The 20681-nt window shown below is 39.6% G+C and overlaps 1 protein-coding gene across 8 annotated transcripts in view; it reads left to right on the top strand.

The window, feature by feature from the left end:
- LOC132396924 (zinc finger CW-type PWWP domain protein 1-like) overlaps positions 1-20681 on the top strand; it is a 194274-nt gene that overhangs the window by 24348 nt on the left and 149245 nt on the right. For all 8 annotated transcript variants that reach the window (XM_059975021.1, XM_059975028.1, XM_059975023.1 and 5 more), the window contains exon 3: positions 17291-17353. In XM_059975021.1, coding sequence (XP_059831004.1) covers positions 17291-17353 — 63 coding nt within the window. The remainder of the gene's footprint in view (positions 1-17290; positions 17354-20681) is intronic.

Here is a 20681-nt window from a genome sequence, read left to right as displayed (position 1 = left end):
ACCACATCCCGACCCAGGGTCCACCCCTCCACGCCCGCGCTCGGCGGCTTCCCCCGGACAAGCTCCAACTGGTGAAGGAGGAGTTCCAGAGGATGGAGGAATTGGGGATCATCCGGCGGTCACACAGCCCATGGGCCTCCCCCCTGCACATGGTGCCCAAAGCGACGGGAGGCTGGAGACCGTGCGGCGACTACCGCAGGCTGAACGACGCTACCACACCGGACCGCTACCCTGTGCCACACATTCAGGACTTTGCAGCAAACCTGCATGGCGCACGGATCTTCTCCAAGGTAGACCTCGTCCGAGGGTACCATCAAATCCCGATGCATCCTTACGACGTCCCCAAAACGGCTCTCATCACCCCTTTTGGCCTTTTCGAGTTCCTCCGCATGCCGTTCGGTCTGAAGAATGCCGCACAGACGTTCCAGCGGTTAATGGACACGGTGGGACGGGACCTGGACTTTGCGTTCATCTATTTGGACGACATCCTCATAGCCAGCAGCAGTCGTCAGGAGCATCTGTCCCACCTCCGTCAACTCTGCGCCCGACTGAGTGAGTACGGTCTTACAATCAACCCCGCCAAATGCCAGTTCAGACTCGATACCATTGACTTCCTGGGCCACAGGATTACTAAAGACGGGGCAACCCCTCTGCCCGCTAAGGTAGATGCGGTCCGCCATTTCCCCCGACCCACCACGATCAAAGGCCTTTAGGAATTCGTAGGTATGGTCAATTTCTACCACCACTTCCTCCCTTCAGCTGCCCGGATCATGCACCCCCTGTTCGCCCTGATGTCGGATCCGAGCAAGGACATTACCTGGGACGAGGAGTCTGCCGCCGCTTTCGTTCAAACGAAGGAAGCTTTGGCGAACGCCGCAATGCTAGTACATCCCAGAACGGACGCCCCTACCGCCCTCACAGTGGACGCATCTAACACGGCAGTCGGTGGGGTGCTGGAGCAACTCATCGCAGGTTGCTGGCAACCCCTGGTGTTTTTCAGCAAACACCTGCGGCCACCCGAGCTCAAGTACAGTGCTTTCGACCGGGAACTGTTGGCGCTCTACCTGGCAATCTGGCATTTCAGGTACTTCCTAGAAGGTCGGCCCTTCACCGCGTTCACGGACCACAAACCGCTTACCTTTGTGTTTACGAAAGCGTCCGACCCCTGGTCGTCCCGCCAACAACGCCACCTGTCCTACATCTCTGAATACATGACGGATGTCCGGCATGTCTCGGGTAAGGACAATGTCGTGGCGGATGCGCTCTCTCGCCCTACCGTTCATGCCCTTTCCCAAGGGGTAGACTTTGAGGCACTGGCAGAGGCACAGCAGGCAGATGAGGAGATTCCGAGTTACAGAACCGCAGTCTCCGGTTTGCAACTCCAGGACCTCCCCGTAGGCCCGGGTGAGAGGACCCTACTCTGTGATGTCGCCACCAGCCAGCCCTGTCCCGTCGTCCCGACAGCCTGGCAGTGCCGTGTTTTCGGCTCCATTCATAACTTGGCGCATCCCTCCATCCGGACGACTGTCCGGATGGTTTCCAGCAGGTTCGTTTGGCACGGACTCCGCAAACAGGTCAGTGAATGGGCCAAAACATGCATGCACTGCCAGACGGCCAAGGTGCAGCGGCACACCAAAGCCCCACCGCAGCAATTCCATCCCGCCCACCGGCGTTTCGACCACATTCATGTGGATATCTTGGGCCCCCTGCCAGTGTCGCGTGGAGCGAGGCACCTCCTGACTATCGTGGACCAGTTCACAAGATGGCCAGAGGCGGTCCCGCTCACCGACACCACCTCCGAATCTTGCGCCCAAGCCCTGATCACCACCTGGATATCTCGCTTTGGTGTACCGGCCCACATTACCTCTGACAGAGGCGCCCAGTTCACCTCCAGCCTGTGGTCAGCTATGGCCAGCCTTTTGGGGACTCAGCTGCACCACACAACTGCCTACCACCCACAGTCGAACGGGCTAGTGGAGCGTTTCCACTGTCACCTGAAGTCGGCCCTCATGGCCCGCCTGCGAGGAGCCAACTGGGCATACGAGCTTCCCTGGGTCCTACTCGGCATCCGCACAGCGCCCAAGGACGACCTGCACGCCTCGTCGGCCGAGTTGGTATACGGCGTGCCCCTGGTCGTCCCCGGGGAGTTCCTACCAGCCCCACGGGGGCAAGAGGAAGATCCTGCAGCAGTCCTGGGCAGACTACGCAAGAAATTCGGTAACCTGGACCCCATACCCACTTCACAGCACGGGCGGAACCCGACCTGCGTACCTAAAGACCTGCAGAACTGTAAGTTTGTGTTTGTATGAGGGGGCGGGCATCGGCCACCGCTGCAGCGGCCATATGAGGGGCCGTTTATGGTGCTCCGGAACAACGGGTCCACGTTCGTGCTGGACGTTGGGGGGAAAGAGGAGGTTTTCATGGTGGACCGCCTCAAACCGGCCCATGTGGACCTGGCGCAACCGGCCAAGTTTCTGGCACCTCGGCGCAGAGGCCGATCTCCCAAGCAGGTTCCGGCCCAGACTGTGGACATTGGGGGGTGTATCGCCGGTTCTGGGGGTGGGGTTATGTGGCGACCCATTTCCTGGCACATCCGAACCGGCTCACAATTAGATAGCCTACGGGGGTTTGCGAGCACAGAGCTTTGGAGCCTCTGTGCCACGGGGGGCAGGTTGAGGGAGGCTTAAAAGTGAGGCTGAGGATTTCGAATGAAGTTTTTTCCTTCGACTGCAGTTACCGACTCCTTGTTGTAATTTTAGCGCTGCATGTAGCACACCGCTACAATACTACCATTTGGTTTTGGCACCATAACACAGGGTGAACTCCAATTCGAGTTAGAATGCCTAATAATATTATTCTCTAACATATATTTAATTTCTTTCTCAGCAAGTTCACATTTTTCTATGTTCATCCTATATGGGTGTTGTTTAATAGGTTTGGCATCTCCAGCATCTACATCATGTGAAGCTATAGTAGTCCTTCTCGGAATATCTGGAAACAAATATTTAAAAATTAATTCCTTCATCTGTTGTTTCTGCTCTAGCTGTAAATGTACTAATTTCTCATCAATATTTTCCAGAATGGTTGAATTTGGTAACCTAACAGAAACAATGTTGAATTTAGAATGAAATTCAGATGAATCCTCTATCATGTTCCTAGTTAAATCAAACTCATTCTCACTAACCACAACAGTCACAGTATCAGATCGTTTCCCAAAATGTGGTTTTATCATATTTATATGGCAAAGTTGTGTTGACCTTCTACGATCTGGAGTTTTTATCACGTAATCCACATAATTGATTTTAGACACAATTTCATAAGGACCATGAAATCTAGCTTGTAAAGGATTCGTTTGCACTGGGAAAAGAACCAACACCTTATCTCCAGGCTTAACCATCCTCATCCTAGCTTCTTTATCATACCAAGTTTTCATTTTCTCCTGAGCCAATTTTAAATTTTCCTTGGCTAAGCTACAAGCTTTATGTAACCTGTCCTTAAATTTCAAAACATAGTCCAACAAATTATTGTGTATTTCCTTACTAATCCACTGTTCTTTTAATAAAGCTAAAGGTCCTCTAACTCTATTCCCAAATATAAGTTCAAATGGACTGAAACCTAAAGATTCTTGTACCAATTCCCTTACTGCAAATAAAACTAAGTTTATGCCCTCATCCCAATCACTTTCATTTTCCACACAATATGTCCTAATCATATTCTTGAGGGTAGAATGAAACCTCTCCAAGGCACCTTGCGACTCTGGATGGTATGCAGACTAAGTGATTTGATTAGCTCCCAATTTATAAACTACCTGTTGAAACAATCCAGACATAAAATTACTGCCTTGATCAGTTTGTATTTCCCTAGGTAATCCAAAATAAATAAAGAATTTTATAAGGGCCTTTGTCACAGTTTTAGCTTTTATAATCCTAAGTGGTATTGCCTCTGGAAACCTAGACGAAGTACACATGATAGTCAACAAGTACTGATAACCAGTTTTTGTCTTTGGTAATGAACCAACACAATCTATAATAACTTTAGAAAACGGTTCACCAAATGCTGGAATAGGTTGTAATGGAGCCACTGGTGTAACTTGATTTGGTTTACCCACAATTTGACAAGTATGGCACGTTTTACAAAACATCGCCACATCTTTTCTTAGATCAGGCCAGTAAAAATGTTTTAAAATCTTATCCACAGTTTTCCTTACCCCCTGATGTCCACCTAAAGGCACACTATGAGCTAAAGTCAAAATCTCATTTCGATAAACTTTAGGGACAACTACCTGGTAAACAATATTCCATTCCTCACTTGCAGGAATTGTAGGTGATCTCCACTTCCTCATCAACACTCCTTTTTCCAAGTAATATCCTACTGGCACCTTCTCAATTTCACTATTTAGTAGAGCTTGTTCTCTTAATTTTATAATCGCAGGGTCTCTATTCTGTTTTGCTATCATCTCCTTCTGAGACAGAGATAAATCTTCATAGTCAGACTTACTCCAAGAATCTTGTTCAAACAATGAAGGTAAGAAAGTCTCTGACACATCCTCAAAACTCAAATCCTGAGTTGAACAGTCATGAGTAACAACCTCATTCTGCGCATCAATCTTTTTAGCTATAGCTCTAGTCACAACACAGGAAGAATCTGTGTTAGAATTCATCTCTGGTTCCTCTGACTCCATTGTCAAATGCACTTCAGGAAAAACTTATCCACCTGCCAAGTCATTACCTAACAAGAGATATCCTTCACAGGTAAGCTATGCTGTAATCCTACTTTAACAAATCCTGTAACTAACCCTGACTTTAAATTTACTTTATGCAAATGTACAGGCATAAAATCACTCCCAACACCTCTTATATAATTTACCTCACCAGTATCAGACTCTTCATTAAACTTCAATACACTGTCTAACATCAGTGATTGAGAAGCTCCAGTATCCCTAAGGATTTTTAATGGCACCAGAGTAGATCCTTCTTTCAAGGATACAAATCCTTCAGTTATAAAATGATCATATCCCTTTCTAACTTGGTCAGACTCTAACAAAACCTCATTTGTGTATATCAAACCCTGTAATTTTACAGGTGCTTCAGTATGTTGCACACAAGCATCTGGAACTGCTTCCTTCTCTTTCTTTTTCAATCTGAAACAGTTAGCTATTACATGGCCAGGCTTCCTACAATAGTTACAAATAAGACCAAACTGTCTTTCCTTCACAGGTTTTCCTTACCTTTCTCATTAACTTCTGATTTAATTTCTGATTTACCTTGAGTTTCTGTGTTATCTTTCCTCTTAAAAATTCTGCCCTGAGGAAATTTATTCTTATCGATTAAAACATACTCATCAGCTAATCTAGCACAGTCCTGCAATTTATCAGATCCCTCTCATTTAAGTAGGTCCTTAGTTCAACAGGGATGCTTCTTTTAAATTCCTCCATTAAAATCAGCTCTTTCAATGTATCATAGTCCCTATTTACATTTATAGAAGAAACTCATCTCTCAAAACACATAGCTTTATCATAGGCAAATTCCACATAAGTTTTTTTCACAGACTTTTTCAAACTTCTGAATCTTTCTCTATATGCTTCTGGGACTAATTCGTATGATTTTAAAATATGCTTTTTCACAATATCATAATCAAGTGCTTGTGCAGCAGTTAAAGCTGTATAGACTTGTTGTGCTTTACCTTTAATTACACTTTGTAACAACACTGACCATTTATCTTTCGGCCACTCTGAAATCTGAGCAATCGTTTCAAAATGTTGGAAATATCTTTCCACTTCTGTTTCATTAAATGGTGGGACCAATTTAATTTCTTGACTAGCAACAAACGGTTTTCTAGAACCAGAAGACTGATTCCCAGACCTTAATTCCGTCATTGCATATTTAAAATCCCTTTTTTTCTGATCAGCTTCTAACCTACAACGCTCCAATTCTGCTTTACTTTGTTCCAACTTCATTTGTTCGATTTGCAACTGCATCTCTATATTAATTATTGGAAATGACTCTAAAATCGATTATATCAAAATCACCCGAATCCACGTAGTGTGATGCGATTTTCTCTGTATTACAGCCTTTGATGTAATCTTCAAAATACCTTTAAGTTGCAATCTACTAGCTATCTCAGACATCTCAGTTTTTCTCGCCTTCGCTAACAACTCCGTGTCTGGTGAAGCCAGAAACTCATCAATATTCATTGTTGCCGAATACCACTCACAAGCCAATCAAACAAAAGAATCAAGTATTCCCCTGTTCCAAAACACTGATCCAAAAGTTAGCAAGCATTTAAACTCAAACGATCCAATCTGGACACAGCCCCCATATTTATGTTACGGATTCAAGCAACAATAAATATATGAGTGAGGCAGGGATTTTTATAACAAATAACACGTTTATTAAACACTGAAAACAAACCCCCCAAAAGAAAAAGAACAAACCACTCACGTAACCGGAAATCAGCAGTTCTTAAAGCAATGAAGCTTAAAGCGATGTTGCAAAAACAGTTCTTCAAAGTAGTATTACAAAAGTTCAAAATGCTCACAGTCCATTTAAGGGAGAGACTTTTTTAAGACGATTTAAATTCTCTTTCACATCATGTTGCTTCGGTTCCCAAATCGAACTTTTCCCACGAAGAATTTACGTAGATGGACAAATGGAACGGCTTAAAGGCACTGAGCTTTCCTTTACAACACTGTTCCCAATCCTTTCTGCTATTCACAGGGATTAACACGAGAGCAGTCAACGAATTCCTTCCGAATAAGGATCAAACAAGGTCGAAACTGTTTCACCGTCGAAATTGATACTCCTCTAACTTCTAACTCCAGAACTCCGATCTTCACTCTCCACTGATTCTCAACCAGCAGTATTGTAAAGAAACTGCTGGCAAACTTTAGGGATTAGATAAAACTTCATCTTTCAACTAAACTGCATCATAACGTTAAATCACGCAGTGGCATGAAGTCAACATGGCAAATCCAGCCACGAACTGCCCCTCCTCACAGGGAGGGGTCCTCCTTTTATACCCTGTTTAAAAAAACACAAAAAAACCTGTCACATGACCTCTACTGGTGGGAAAATGATGTCACTCCACCATCACAAGACCATTACCTCAAGTCCAGTATAGCTTCAACACCTGTCACGTGACAAGTACACCATTGTCATGTGTCACGGGTACGTAACAATTGACTTTTATTAACAGTATCAACAGCATAGCAGTGAAAGGTAAAACAGGCTTCTCCAATCCCAGGACTAACTTAAACTCCCTTCATTGTTATTAAAACACAATGCTCATCAGTGCTGTTGATTCAATTATTTTCTCTCTTGCTCTCTTCCCCCACCCCCCCATCCTTTGTACCTGACGCATGTGGCTTCCTTTTGAATGGTGGTCTGATACATATCATCACTTGAGGTCTTTTTAACTATTCATTAAAATGATTAGAAATTGTTGTCTTTAAGAAAGGGTCCAATTAAGGAGGGGGTTCTGCAGTCTATAATGACCAGGTGTATATATAGGGAAGATCTCTTGTTGTGAACAAAGCTGATGTGTTCCCCATTTATGGGGGTTTGGAGAAAGTAAAGGCTAATGAGATCTAGTACCAGCTGACTGCAAATCTATTTAGGTTGAGCATTGTTCAGTTTTCTGCTGATGGCTCTAGACTGCATCAGGTATGGAAAAAGAAGTACAGCTTGAGCAGGAACAAATGTTGAGCAATCTGTAACAAAGCGGACGTGATATTATTACCTCTGTTTTGAATGTCTAGATCAGTAAGGATCATGATGGATTTTTTCCCCCATTTATAAATATGTGCAGTGCAAGACTAATCAGCTCTGCTTATGGACTCTTCAGAACTGTTGTGAAGACGTCAAGATAATGAAGTGATGGATTTCATTTTTTCCTGCAGTCCAAAAGTACTTGTTTTCAAAGTTTTTCCTTCATTGTGTTACCCCTTAGAGCCTTATTGCTTCTATCACTGCCAGTGTTTCAGAGACTTCTTGAATTGATTAGGATGTTCTCTTTTAAACAGTTATCTCCAAAGAAAGCTAATTGTGTAGAGGACTCACAAATCAGTAAATACATTTGCATTTCCTATACATTTAAACCAAGTTATCACAAGTTAAAACAAATGGCATACTTGAACATATATGTAAGTATGATAGGGTATGTGAGACATAGACTTTATCAACCTTTAAGGATTGGAACATAGCTGATACTGATTTAGTAACTCCTTGTGGAGTTTTAGGCATATTCAGATTCAGTTTATTGTCATTTAGAAACCACAATGCAATGCAGTTAAAAAATGAGACAACATTCCTCCAGAATGATATCACAAAAGCACATGACAAAACAGACTACACCAGAAAATCCACATAACATTTGGCAATCCCCAATCCAGAGCCGGAGAGGCTGTTGCGTATTAATATCGTGCTACCATCTCAGCGCGTTCCCCGGAAAGGAGCTCCAATGGAAACAGACGAAACAAGACCAAAAACTAAAGCTACAAGACCTGCACAAAACCACATAGTTACAACATACAGTTACAACAGTGCAAACAATAGCATAATTGATAAAAAAAAAGAGACCATGGGCACAGTAAAAATAGTCCAAAGATGTTAAAAGACCATAAGTTCAAAAGGAACCACCACACAGTTTCCACAAGTCCTCGGGGTCCCGATAGACGTCATTCCACGCAGTCGACAGAAGGGAATACTCCCACTATGGACTTCCATGGCGCTGCCCAACTCAGCCTCGCAGACGCAGCACACAATGAAAGCTCAGTCGAACCCAGCCTCGCAGACACAGCACACACTGAAAGCGACCTGACTGCAGCGGACTCTGAGTCCGTCGAACCTCCGAGCCTCCGACAATCCCCTCTGGTACAGCTTCTAGCACCATCCTCTGCCGAGCGTATTAAGACGCCTTCGGCAACGCGACCCCAAGGACTGGGGGCCTGTTCTTCCCAGCAGAGACCCGGACCTCACAGCAGCAGCAGCAACGAAGAAGGTCTTCCTGGAAATTTCCAGATGTTCCTCCATGCTCCCACATCCGTTTTTCATCCGATTATGATTGCGCACGGCACCCCGCTTCACAAATAACAGATAATCAGCTCCGGAGTGGCCGCTGCAAGCTGTGTCGCGCTGCCATCTTGGAATTTATTTATATATGTTTGGATTGGTGAAGATCAATTGTTGCATTTTTTGTTTCATCAATTAAAATAATGTTGGAAATTAGTAAACATTTCCTTGGGTATAAAATCAAAACCTAACCTGAACCCAGCCTGCGCATAGCCAGTCCAAACCCTGGCATTGCTGTAGTGAGGCACCCGTTGGTCAGGGTCCATCATGGGTGTTGTGTCCTAGCAGTCTAGATACGCAAGCCTGGGCAATACAATTTGGAAAGGAAGCTGTTGACAATGTAACAAGTCCGCCCCTCCAGCATCTGATGGACCCAAAGGAACGGCAGAGATCTATGCAATTTGGCACCAACAGCATTGCAGGAGTTGCCAGTTGGCATTGAACTCAACGTAGGACTGCCTTAGAGACTCCAGCTTTGGGTATTTCCCTTGGGATTTAACCCTGAAGCCATCCCCTATGATTGGGTATCACCACAAGGGAACAGAGGTTTGAGATCAAAGATTCCAACCACGGCTGATGAGCCCCATTTGCCCAAAGTGACTGTTTTTAAGGTGCCAGTAGCCCACCTTTGCCTCTTCTCCTGTCAGTAGAAACAGTTCCACTGGACATAGTAACTAAGCCACATGTGTAGGCCGGAAACTAAACTTGGTTGTCAGAGACTACTTGAGCTGCATGCCATAGTGGGAGCTTATCCCCACTCTCACCCCCAGCTTATAACAGCCTTAAGGAACCTTATAACATTTATCATGCTTGACTATTATTCTCAAATCAACTCAAAGGAAAATTGCAAAAAAATTGATAAAGTAATGTGTATTGGAATCAGATTTATTAATTCTGACTTGTATGCAGTGAAATTTTGCTGTATTGCACATATGCTACATTGCAGTTGATCAAGAATAGAGGACACATATAATCCTAAAATCAAGTCATCCTGGGTCAGCATGATACAGCTTTACTTGATTGGAAACTATGTTTTATCAGATTATATCCTTGATCTGAACCCATGATATATAGGTGGCGCCAATCAGATAGAAATTGATAGCCTGCTTGTCGAGTTAGTCTGTTGATAGGTTAGGTTTGAATGGACTTCACAGGAACTATTCAGGTGGCAACTGTGGTAAGGTGTGTCCAGAAGTTGGATTTTATCCTTATTTTGGTGTGTTAATACAACTATTTGGAACCTCTCCAAAGGAAAATAATGAAAATGGTCCAAAAAAAGGATGTAAATGCAGTGGTGCTTTGTACCCAGAATAGTGAACTAAATTAGTGTTGTGCAGTTCCTACAGTCCTAATGACCTTCAGGAGAGGGAGAGGGAGAGAGAGAGAGAAAGAGAAAGAAAGAAAAACCACACGCTGTGGTACCATTTCCTGGATGGTTGCTGCTGGAACAGTTGTGGTTGGAGTGACTCAGGTCCCCAATGATCCTTCAGGATCTTTTTACACACCTGTCTTTGTAAGTGTCCTGAATAGTGGGAGGTTCCCATCTACAGATGCACTGGGCTGTCCACACCACTCTCTGCAGAGTCCTGCGATTGAAGGAAGTACAATTCCCGTACTAGGTAGGGATGCAGCCAGTCAAGATGCTCTCAATTGTGCCCCTGTAGAAAGTTTTTAGGATTTGGGTCCCATACCAAACTTCTCCCACCGACTGCGGTGAAAGAGTTGCTGTTGTGCCTTCTTTATCTCAGCTGGTATGTACAGACCACACGGGATCCTCGGTGATGTGTATGCCAAGGAACTTAAAGCTGTTCACCCTCTCAACCCCAGATCCATTGATGTCAATAGAGGTTAGCCTGTCTCCGTTCCTGTTATAGTTCACAACCAGCTGCTTTGTTTTTGCGACATTCTGGGAGAGGTTGTCTTCTTTAAACAACCGTGTTAGGGTGATGATTTCTTCTCTGTAGGCTGCCTCATTATTATTTGTGATTAGGCCAAACAGTGTAGAGTCATCAGCAAATGTAATTAGCAAATTGGGTGGTGACACAGTCATGGTATACAGAGAGTGAAGGAGGGGGCTTAGGACACAGCCCTGAGGGGCACCTGTGTTGAGGGTTAGAGGGGGAGAGGAGAGGGAGCCCACTGTTACCATCTGCCAGCGAACTGACAGTAAGTCCAGGATCCATTAAATATTATTCATAAAGATATTCTCTGATGTGAGTTTTTAACAAAATCATAAAAGACCAACAGGGAAGTCTGGACATTTCTGATTGCTGTCATCTATGAAACTGCATAGAAAAACATTCATATATATTTAGAATGTAAAATATGCAGAATAGTAAAAGGCTGTTTTGATATGTTTAGTACTTGTGTTGTAATAACTAGTAATGTGGTTTATCTTGTGAAAACTGATCTTACTGTAGGGGATTTCTGTCCTCACCTCGCTGTAACATACATCTCCCAAAATAGAAGATTTTAATTAATTTGTTTATTAATGTTTGCGGACTCCGCCTTCCACTCACGGACATGTAAGACATAGTTTCTTTCTGTCCGCCTTTAATCTCTCCCTTTTCCAACTTAAACTTTGAAATTTCAACTTTATTCGGTTGGATCTGTGGAGCAACAGTTATAATTATGGCTACCCTAAGAAGCACCGAAGAGAACTCGGACCCAGGCAACGGAAAGCCTAAAAAAGCTGACGAGTTCTCGGAGGAATCCCCTTGGGTGAAGAGATTAGAGATTCAAATCAACAGTATCGGTACTGAATTAACTAAAAGAAAAATTTGAAGAAAAAATTGACTCTCTCAGCCTCAATCTTAAAGAAGTTAGTCGAAATGTGGCTGACCTTTCTTCTTGTTTTGAAAAGGCTCAACAACAAATCATTGATCTAGAAGCTCGGTCACGTCGGAACAATATTCGAGTTGTTGGACTAAAAGAGAAATCAGAATCTGCTGATACACTGGATTATTTTGCTAAAATGTTTCAGTCTTTATTTCCGGAGGTTTGTTCGCAACCCCTGGAGATTGAAATGGCTCACAGAACCGGTGCTTTAAAACTTTTGGACTAAGGTAAAAACAGGCATATTGTTGTGCGTTTTCTCCGGTTTAGAGACGAAGATCGCATTATGAAGCTTGCAAGAAAACAAAGGTTGTTTCAATTTCAAGGGTCAGAGATTTGCTGTTTTGAAGATTTTCCACGCGAAATTGTTAAGAAACGTGCTGGATTTGCCTCGGCCTTGAAGTTAGCTTACCAGAAAAAGCTCTTTCCATCGCTTCAATATCCAGCTAAATTAAGGCTTTTTGTCAAAAAATCTGGGGCTCGTATTTTTGATGACAAAGCATTGCGTTTTATTAACTCTTTGCCTGATGAGTCTGACGACGAGTCTGAAGCCAGAAGTTTGAATGATTTACAAGTGTGATTGTCTCGCGGCATAAAGAGTGATGAAATTGGAAGATTTGATGGTTATAGAAAGTCTTTAGCTGAAAATGTATTTTTATCTCTGAAAAAGACTGTAGGTAATTTTGAACCATCTAGAATTTTTTCTCTGCATCATTTAAATGAACTAATTTTTTTTGTTCCGTATGCTTTTGTAAAGATTTTTAAAGTAATTATTCGGATTTCCTTACATTTTAAAGATAGATTGGATAATTTAAAGATGGCGATTTGTTTTTCTTTTGTGCAAATATTTCAAGAATTGTTGTGGATGTGTTTTTCTTCCCTTATCTAATATTATGAAGGTTACTTTCAAAAATGAAGGTCATTTTGTTTTACAAAAAAAAACACTGTTCCTTCCAACTTAATTATATTGAGACATATGTCAACTGTAATGAGTTTTATGTTTGGTAGAGGGAGATTAGAGATTACTTTTTTCATTTTTTTAATATATATTTAGGTAGGTGGAGTTTATATTCGCTTTCTATGCCTTCTTTGGGGCTTGCATCGATTGATGTCTTATTTCTGGGCTTTGTAGTTTGGGTGGGTTTTTTCTTTTTTTATCATTATGGAATCCCGGAGCATACACAAATTATTATTATTGTTGTTCATCTCTGCCATTGTCAACTACCTTATCCTGATATGTGTCTAAATACTCTTTTTAGATACAAAGTCTTATGATGATATCTAAACAGTTAAATGTTTTAAGTTGGAATGTCCATGGTTGGAACCACCCTATTAAGCGTAAGAAAACATTTAAAATTATCAACTAATTCCAACCTGATATAATTTTTGCTTAAGAGACGCATATCAGGTTATGTGATAAAAATCGATTTTTTAAATCTTGAAAGGGTCCTCAGTTTCATGCAAACTCTCAGAGTAAAGTTAGAGGTGTTTCTATTTTTATTGATTCCAATATCCCTTTTAGTCAGGAGGGTATTATAGCCAATATTGATGGTAGATTTTTGATTGTTAAAGGAATAATTTATAATAGGAAAATGGTTTTGGTTAATATTTATGGACCAAATGATGATCCCTGATTTTTTAAAGCTGTCTTTGCTCTATTACCTGATTTAAATGAATATATGTTATTAATGGGTGGTGATTTTAATACTTGTTTAAATCCCTTAATGGATAAGTCATCATCCAAACATCAACTCCCTAATCGTTCTGCATCACTTATTAATTCCTTTTTAATTGATTATGGCTTAATTGAAATTTGGAGGCATATGCATCCTAATGATAGAGAATACTCTTTTTTCTCACATGTTCATAATAGATATTCGAGAATCGACTATTTTATAGTTGACCCTCGACTTCTATTTAATGTTCAGAAATGTGACTATGATGCATTGTTATCTCTGATCATGCTTCTTTAAACCTAATATTTGAACTGAAAGATATTGCTTCTACCAGACCATTTTGGTGTTTTCCAGAACACTTGTTACGAAGTTCAGAATTTGTTGAGTTTATTGAGACTCAGATAAAAGTTTTTTCTCTTTAATAATACAGGAAATGTCTCAAAGTTATTAATCTGGGATACGTTAAAAGCCTATTTACGTGGTCAGATTATTTAGTATATAGCTAAAGTGAAGAAACAAACAAGAATGGAATTAGATAAAATCTAAACAAATTAAAGAATTAGATAACATTAATGCAATCTCTCCAAATGTTGTTTCATTTAAAAGAAGAGTAGAATTATGATCACAATATAATTTATTATTAACATATCCTATTGAAGGATATTTGCTTAAATTGAAAAGTCAATTTTATATTTTTGGGGATAAAAATAATAAGCTCTTAGCTTCCCAATTAAGAGCAGCTAGAGCTAAAAGACAAATTTTAAAGATCGGTAAAGATAATGGAGATTAGCAAGTAACCATGAAGACATCAATAATATTTTTCAAGACTTTTGTTCTGATCTTTATAGATCTCAATTTCCTGCAGATTCCTCCAAAATGGCTTTTTTACATAAGATTAAATTTCCTTAAATTTCTGTTGAAGATCAACAGACGCTTGATATTCCAATTACCGAGCATGAAATTCAGAAAGCTATTTAATTAATGCAATCAGGCAAAGCTCCTAGTCTTGATGGTTATTCAGTAGGATTTTACAAAAAAATTTGGAAGATTACATTCTCCTTATCTTTTGGAAATATTTCATGAATCCTTTGAGAAAGGTAGTTTACCTTCTTTTTATGAAGCATCTATTTCCTCAATTCTTAAGGAAGATAAAGATCCTATTGAATGTTCATCATATAGACCTATTTTGCTATTAAATGTGGATGCAAAAATTCTCTCTAAGATAATAGCTAACCGCTTGGAAAATATTTTAACTAAAATCATCTCTATGGATCAAACAAGCTTTATTAAAGGCCGTTACTCTTTCTCCAATGTTCGGAGATTGATGGACATTATATATTCACCATTATCTAAGCAACCTCACTGTGTTATCCCTCTCGACGCAGAAAAGGCATTTGATAGATTTGAGTGGCCATATTTGTTTAAAGTACTAGAAAAATTTGGTTTTGGTAATTTCAATAGGTGGATTCAAATGATATATAAGAATCCTATTGCTACGGTTATTATTAATAATTTCAGGTCCTCTTTTATTTCACTTTCACGTGGTACTAGACAGAGATGTCCATTAAGCCTTTTATTATTTATTCTTGTATTGGAGCCTTTGGCCATAACACTACGTCCTAAAAATATTCATGGTATTTCTGTGAATGGAACCATTTATAAGATTTCTCTTTATGCAGATGATCTTTTGGTTTTTATTTCAAATCCTGAGGGATCAATTCCTAATCTTTTGGAAACACTAAAAGATTTTGGTAAATTTTCAGGATATAAACTTAACTTGAATAAAAGTGAATTGTTTCCATTAAATGCCCCTGTTTTGTATATAATGATACTCCTTTTAGAATTGTTAATTCTTTTAAATATTTAGGTATTATAATTACTAAAAAATATACTAGCTTTAAAGATCTTTATATTTCCTTTAATGGACTCCATGAAACAACTATTTTCTAGATGGAATCCACTTACTCTCTCTTTAATAGGTTGTATCCATGCTGTGAAAATGATGATTTTACCTAGATTTTTATATATTTTCCAAAATATACCTATCTTTTTAACTAGAAATTTTTTTGATCGACATGACTCTCTTATTTCTTTCTTTATTTGGAAAAATAAGAAAATAAGAATTAATAAGTATCATTTACAAAAATCTAAAAAAGATGGTGGACTTGCACTTCCTAATTAAAGACTATTATTGGGCTGTTAATATCAGACAATTATGCTTTTGGCTGTATTGGCTCGATGAGCCAAAAACCAGTTTAGGTTGATTTGGAATTAAAAGCTGTTAAACAATTTCATTTAACTTCAATATTAGGAGCTCCATTACCTTTACAGCTCTTTAAAATTCCAAATTTAAATCTTTACCGTTATTAAACAGGCCTTAGGGATTTGGTTTCAGTTTCAAATTTTTTAAATCTTAAACAACTTAAGTTGTCTAGTTCTTTACATTGAAACTTTTTATTTAAACCTTCAATAACCGATCCCATTTTTCTCCTATGGAGAAATAAAGGGATCCGCTCTTTTACAGATTTATTTTGTGATGGTCAATTGATGACTTTTGAAGAGTTAATTAATAAATATTCTCTTGCTCATACACACTTTCTTCAGTATCTTCAGGTTAGACATTTTTTACAACAATATTTATCTAAGTTTCCATATTTGCAAGAATCTGATTTGTTGGATGCCATTTTGAAGTTGAATCCTTTAGTGAGAGGTTCCATTAGTAGAATTTATAATTTATTTTTATTACAAAAAGAGAACCTCTCACTAAAGATTAAACAAGATTGGGAGAGAGAACTTAATATGATCTTTGTTAATGAAGATTGGTTGCGAGTTTTGAAAAGGTAAATTCTTCTTCTATATGTGCCAATCACTGTTTAATTCAGTTTAAAATTGTTCACTGTTATTATTTAACAAAGGAGAGACTATCTAAAATATTTCCTAGTATAGACAACTACTGTGATAGGTGTAAAACTGAAGTAGCTACTTTGTCATTTGTTCTGGTCATGTTCTTCATTAAAATCGTTTTGGAAATCTTTATTTTCTACAATTTCTAAAGCACTGAAAATTAATTTACAACCTAATAGATGGACTGTTCTATTTGGAATAGTCCCGCATCCTATTCAGGGTATTTCATCTTCAGATCAACATGTAATTGCATTTGTTACATTATTGGCAAGAAGGGCTATTCTATTAAAATGGAAAGATACCTCTGTCCCTACATTAATTGACTGGTTTTCTCAAGTAATGTTATGTCTCAGTTTGGAAAAAATTAAAAGTAGAACTTTTGATCCCCGATTCGATTTTGAGAGAAGTGGGGCTCTTTTGCCAAATATTATCATTTAATTTGAATTATTTTATATGGATTCCTTCCAATTTTATTCTATATAAACATGAATTGGCGGTTGATAATTATTTTTCTTTGTAGGTATAGATGATGGTAAGACATATTGCTCCGGGGGTTGATTCCTAATGGTCCCTCCCCTCCCTTTTTTGTAGTTAGTGGGGTTTTTTTCTTAGTTAGTTGGGGTTCTTTTTTTTCCCTCCTTTTCCTTGTATATAAAATTTTTCTTTTCATTTTCATATTATGATCAGCTTTATTAATTGTATACATATTAATTTGTTGAAGTTTTGTATTATTTTATAGCTGTAGAAGATTATGTACCAATAAAATGTTACCAAAAATGAAAATTTATTAATGCTTGCTTTATCTAGAGCTAAGGAAACTGTGTTGTACTGACAATCCTGATGGAATCAAGATGACTGCCGCCAGTAATGGTAAGTTATACTCAGATAGTATACTTATTCTATGTCCATGGAGGAGCAAAGCACTTAATATTTCCATATTCTGACCAACTTTGCTGCATGGATCTCTATCATGTGACATCAGTCAGAACTATACTGAAGATAGATTGTTGCTTTTATAGTAAATTATTTTTACTGAAGTTAAATGCCAATGTATTGATCCTTTAAAATAATGGACTAAGGAATTTTGAACATTTTATGTGCTGCGGAATTCTGAGGGCATTGTTTTCACATAATATATGTAGCCTTATTTCTCAATGTATTTTCTGCTTCTCTAACTCATTGTGATGAAATGTTTTCTTCAGAGTTACTATGCAGCTTGTATGGCAGAGTTTTGAATTTCTGGGCTTGGTGTGGCACATTTGGTGGTGGAGAGGTGCCGGATCCAATGGATCAGAGTATGGTTTCATTGTCCATGTTAGAACTAGTTACTAACAACAAAGCAAAGGTAGGATGCATTTCATTTGGGGAATAGCTGCCATAAGACACTTGTGGATACAGCTCTGCATAATACAGCCTCCCCTCCGTGGACTCTGTCTATGCTTCTTGCCACCTCTGGAAAGCAGCCAACATAATCAAAGGCTCCACCAATCCCGGACACTCTCTCTTCTCCCTTTTCCCACTGGGAAAACATTTGAAAAACAAAGCACCAGTGTCAAGGACAGCTTCCATCTTGCTGTTATAAGACTGTTATGATAAGATGGACTCTTGATCTCAAATCATCATAGTAATGAAGTAATCTGTATGCAGAACAAAGTTGTTCACTCTTTTTGTGTTAACAATAGAGCATTTGTTACTATTTACTCCTCATTTCCTTAGATGAATGTTCAGACAATGAGCAAAGCAATGTCACCCTGATTTGTACTTTCTGCTCAGGTGGCTTAGTGGGTAAAGGTACTGCTTTGGAGGCCAGACGGTCCAGGTTAAGTTACCAGTCTGTATTTTTTAACCTAACTAGAGTGCTGGTTTGTTCCATTATAAATGGAAAAGACCTCATTTTTGATCACTATCAAGGAACTCTGGTCAAGAGCTGAAGCCACTGTTTGATAGACCATGATGTCATTGTGCTGAGATGGCCAAGTAATAGTTAGCATTAAATCCCATTCACTTGTATCTCTAGCATGTTATCCCATCAAGAGTCATTAGAAAATGTAAAACATATCTTTGCTTACCAGTGCTAAATGCATATGAACATACTGTGTTTTTCAGTCTAGATGAAGTGTCTGAACCCATTCATAGATGCTGCTTAAGTATCCCCAATATCGCATATACTGCTCCAGATTCCAGCATCTGCAGTCACTTTGTGCCTGAATGTTCTTTGTTGGATGTACTCATCATTTCACATTTGATCCCCTTTAATTCAGCAATGCTGAGTACAATCAGTGTGCATTTTGCTCTGGTGATATAAGATAGTCTACTTCACAGATTGTTCAGAAAGTAATCCACAGGAAAAAAAAACTCCGAACAAAAGTTAGGAAAACAAAACGTCAGTATGAGCTGTATCCAAGAATTTAGATCCCAAATAAATGTGCACTATTCCAAAGTATTTATGTAACTGTGTAACATAAGCTTTTGAATAAAATCTTATTCCTTACATGTAATCTGCAGTTCTGCTTGTTTAGATGACCACATCTCAAACTCCAAGATATTATAAATAGAAGTTGTTATTTTGTGAAGATACAGAAGATTGTATGAAAACATTATGCTGATAAAATGTGATCTTTATTGAAACAGAGTAAACAGATTTCTTGTACCCTTTTAGAAATCGGTCAAATACAAAGAGTGTAATCAATTTTTAAATCCTTTGTATTTCTATTGCCTTGTTTAGCCTCATATTAACTGTATGGACTATTTATTTAATTAACAGAATGTTATGTTTACCATAGGATGTAAATGTCCTATATGCTTTTGAAATAGCTATTTACATTGATTATACTTTTCTATCTGTGTGAAAACTAATGGGAAGGGTGGGAGGGCCTAAAAGTCCTTGATTCTGTTCTGCCATTAGTTAGATTGCCTTCAGTACTTAACCTGACCATCAGTTTCGCATCGATATCTTATCAGTTTATTTCCTTAGGATCTATAAATTTATTAATCTCAGTCTTTAATGTAATTAAGGATTATCTGTTCAGATCTTTCAAAGACAGAGAACTCCAAAGCCTGTAATTATTTAAATTAATAAACTTCCATTTCAATTAAAACTACTTAATATTTTGAATCCATGAGCCCTAGATCAGGTGGTACGGCAATGTGTGTATTTGCTTGTGGAGGTGTAGTGTGTTAGTGTTGTTAGGTGGTAATAACTATCAAGTTAATGTATTCTAATGACAGAATCTTTTTCAAACTAGCACATAAAGATGTGATGTTTGACTAAGGCACAAAAGTTGGCTTGAAAACATGTCTGAGTATAAGTTTCCACTTAAAATGGAGGTAAAATCAAGAGTGATAAAATAAAAAATATTGGAGAAAACTAAAATGAATATGAAGATGTGAAATGTGTTAGGCACAATTGTTTATACATCTTCCTAATCTTTACTATCTTTATGCAAAGATAACAATCTTTTTGAACATTGAATTCTCCAACTTCCGGTAATTCCCTCCCTCTCCCTTCCCCATCCCACCTCTACTCTGTTTCCTCTTCTAGCTGCCTATCACCTCTCGTGACTCTGCCTTCTCCTACTACCCATAGTGCTTTCCCCTTAGATTCCTTCTTCACCTCTCCTGCCTATCACCTCCCTGCTTCCCCTCCCCCACCCCTTGATCTTTCCTCTGATTGGTTTTCCACCCTCTCCCCACCTTCTTTAGTCCTGACAAAGGGTTTCGACCCGAAACGTTGACTGTTTCTTTCAACGGATGCTGCCCAACCTGCTGAGTTCATCCAGCATTTTTGTACGTTAAGATATCAATCTCACTCTCCAAAGTGAAATTATATAATCTAATCTAAAATCACCTCTCCAAGAATTTGAATATTTCCTCTCTGCTTCTGATCCACTGAGAGGAAATCAATGAAGGCCTTGCTGTTGCAAATATTAGAATAGTTCCTCTCGCTGTCAAATGATTAGGGCGCATAGTTACAATTACCTTAACTGTATCCAAGATTAGTGTTGGCGCGTGGCCTAGTGGATAAGGCATTGGTCTAGTGATCTGAAGGTCACTGGTTCGAGCCTCAGCTGAGGCAGCGTGTTGTATCCTTGAGCAAGGCACTTAACAACACATTGCTGTGCAACAACACTGGTGCCAGGCTGCTTGGATCCTAGTGCCCTTCCCTTGGACGACATTGGTGGTGTGGAGAGGGGAAAGC

This window comes from Hypanus sabinus, chromosome 7 (assembly GCF_030144855.1).
Source record: "Hypanus sabinus isolate sHypSab1 chromosome 7, sHypSab1.hap1, whole genome shotgun sequence".
Taxonomy (NCBI): Eukaryota; Metazoa; Chordata; class Chondrichthyes; order Myliobatiformes; family Dasyatidae; genus Hypanus; species Hypanus sabinus.
Note: the sequence above shows the minus strand (reverse complement) of the source record. Positions and strands in the feature narration are given on the sequence as shown.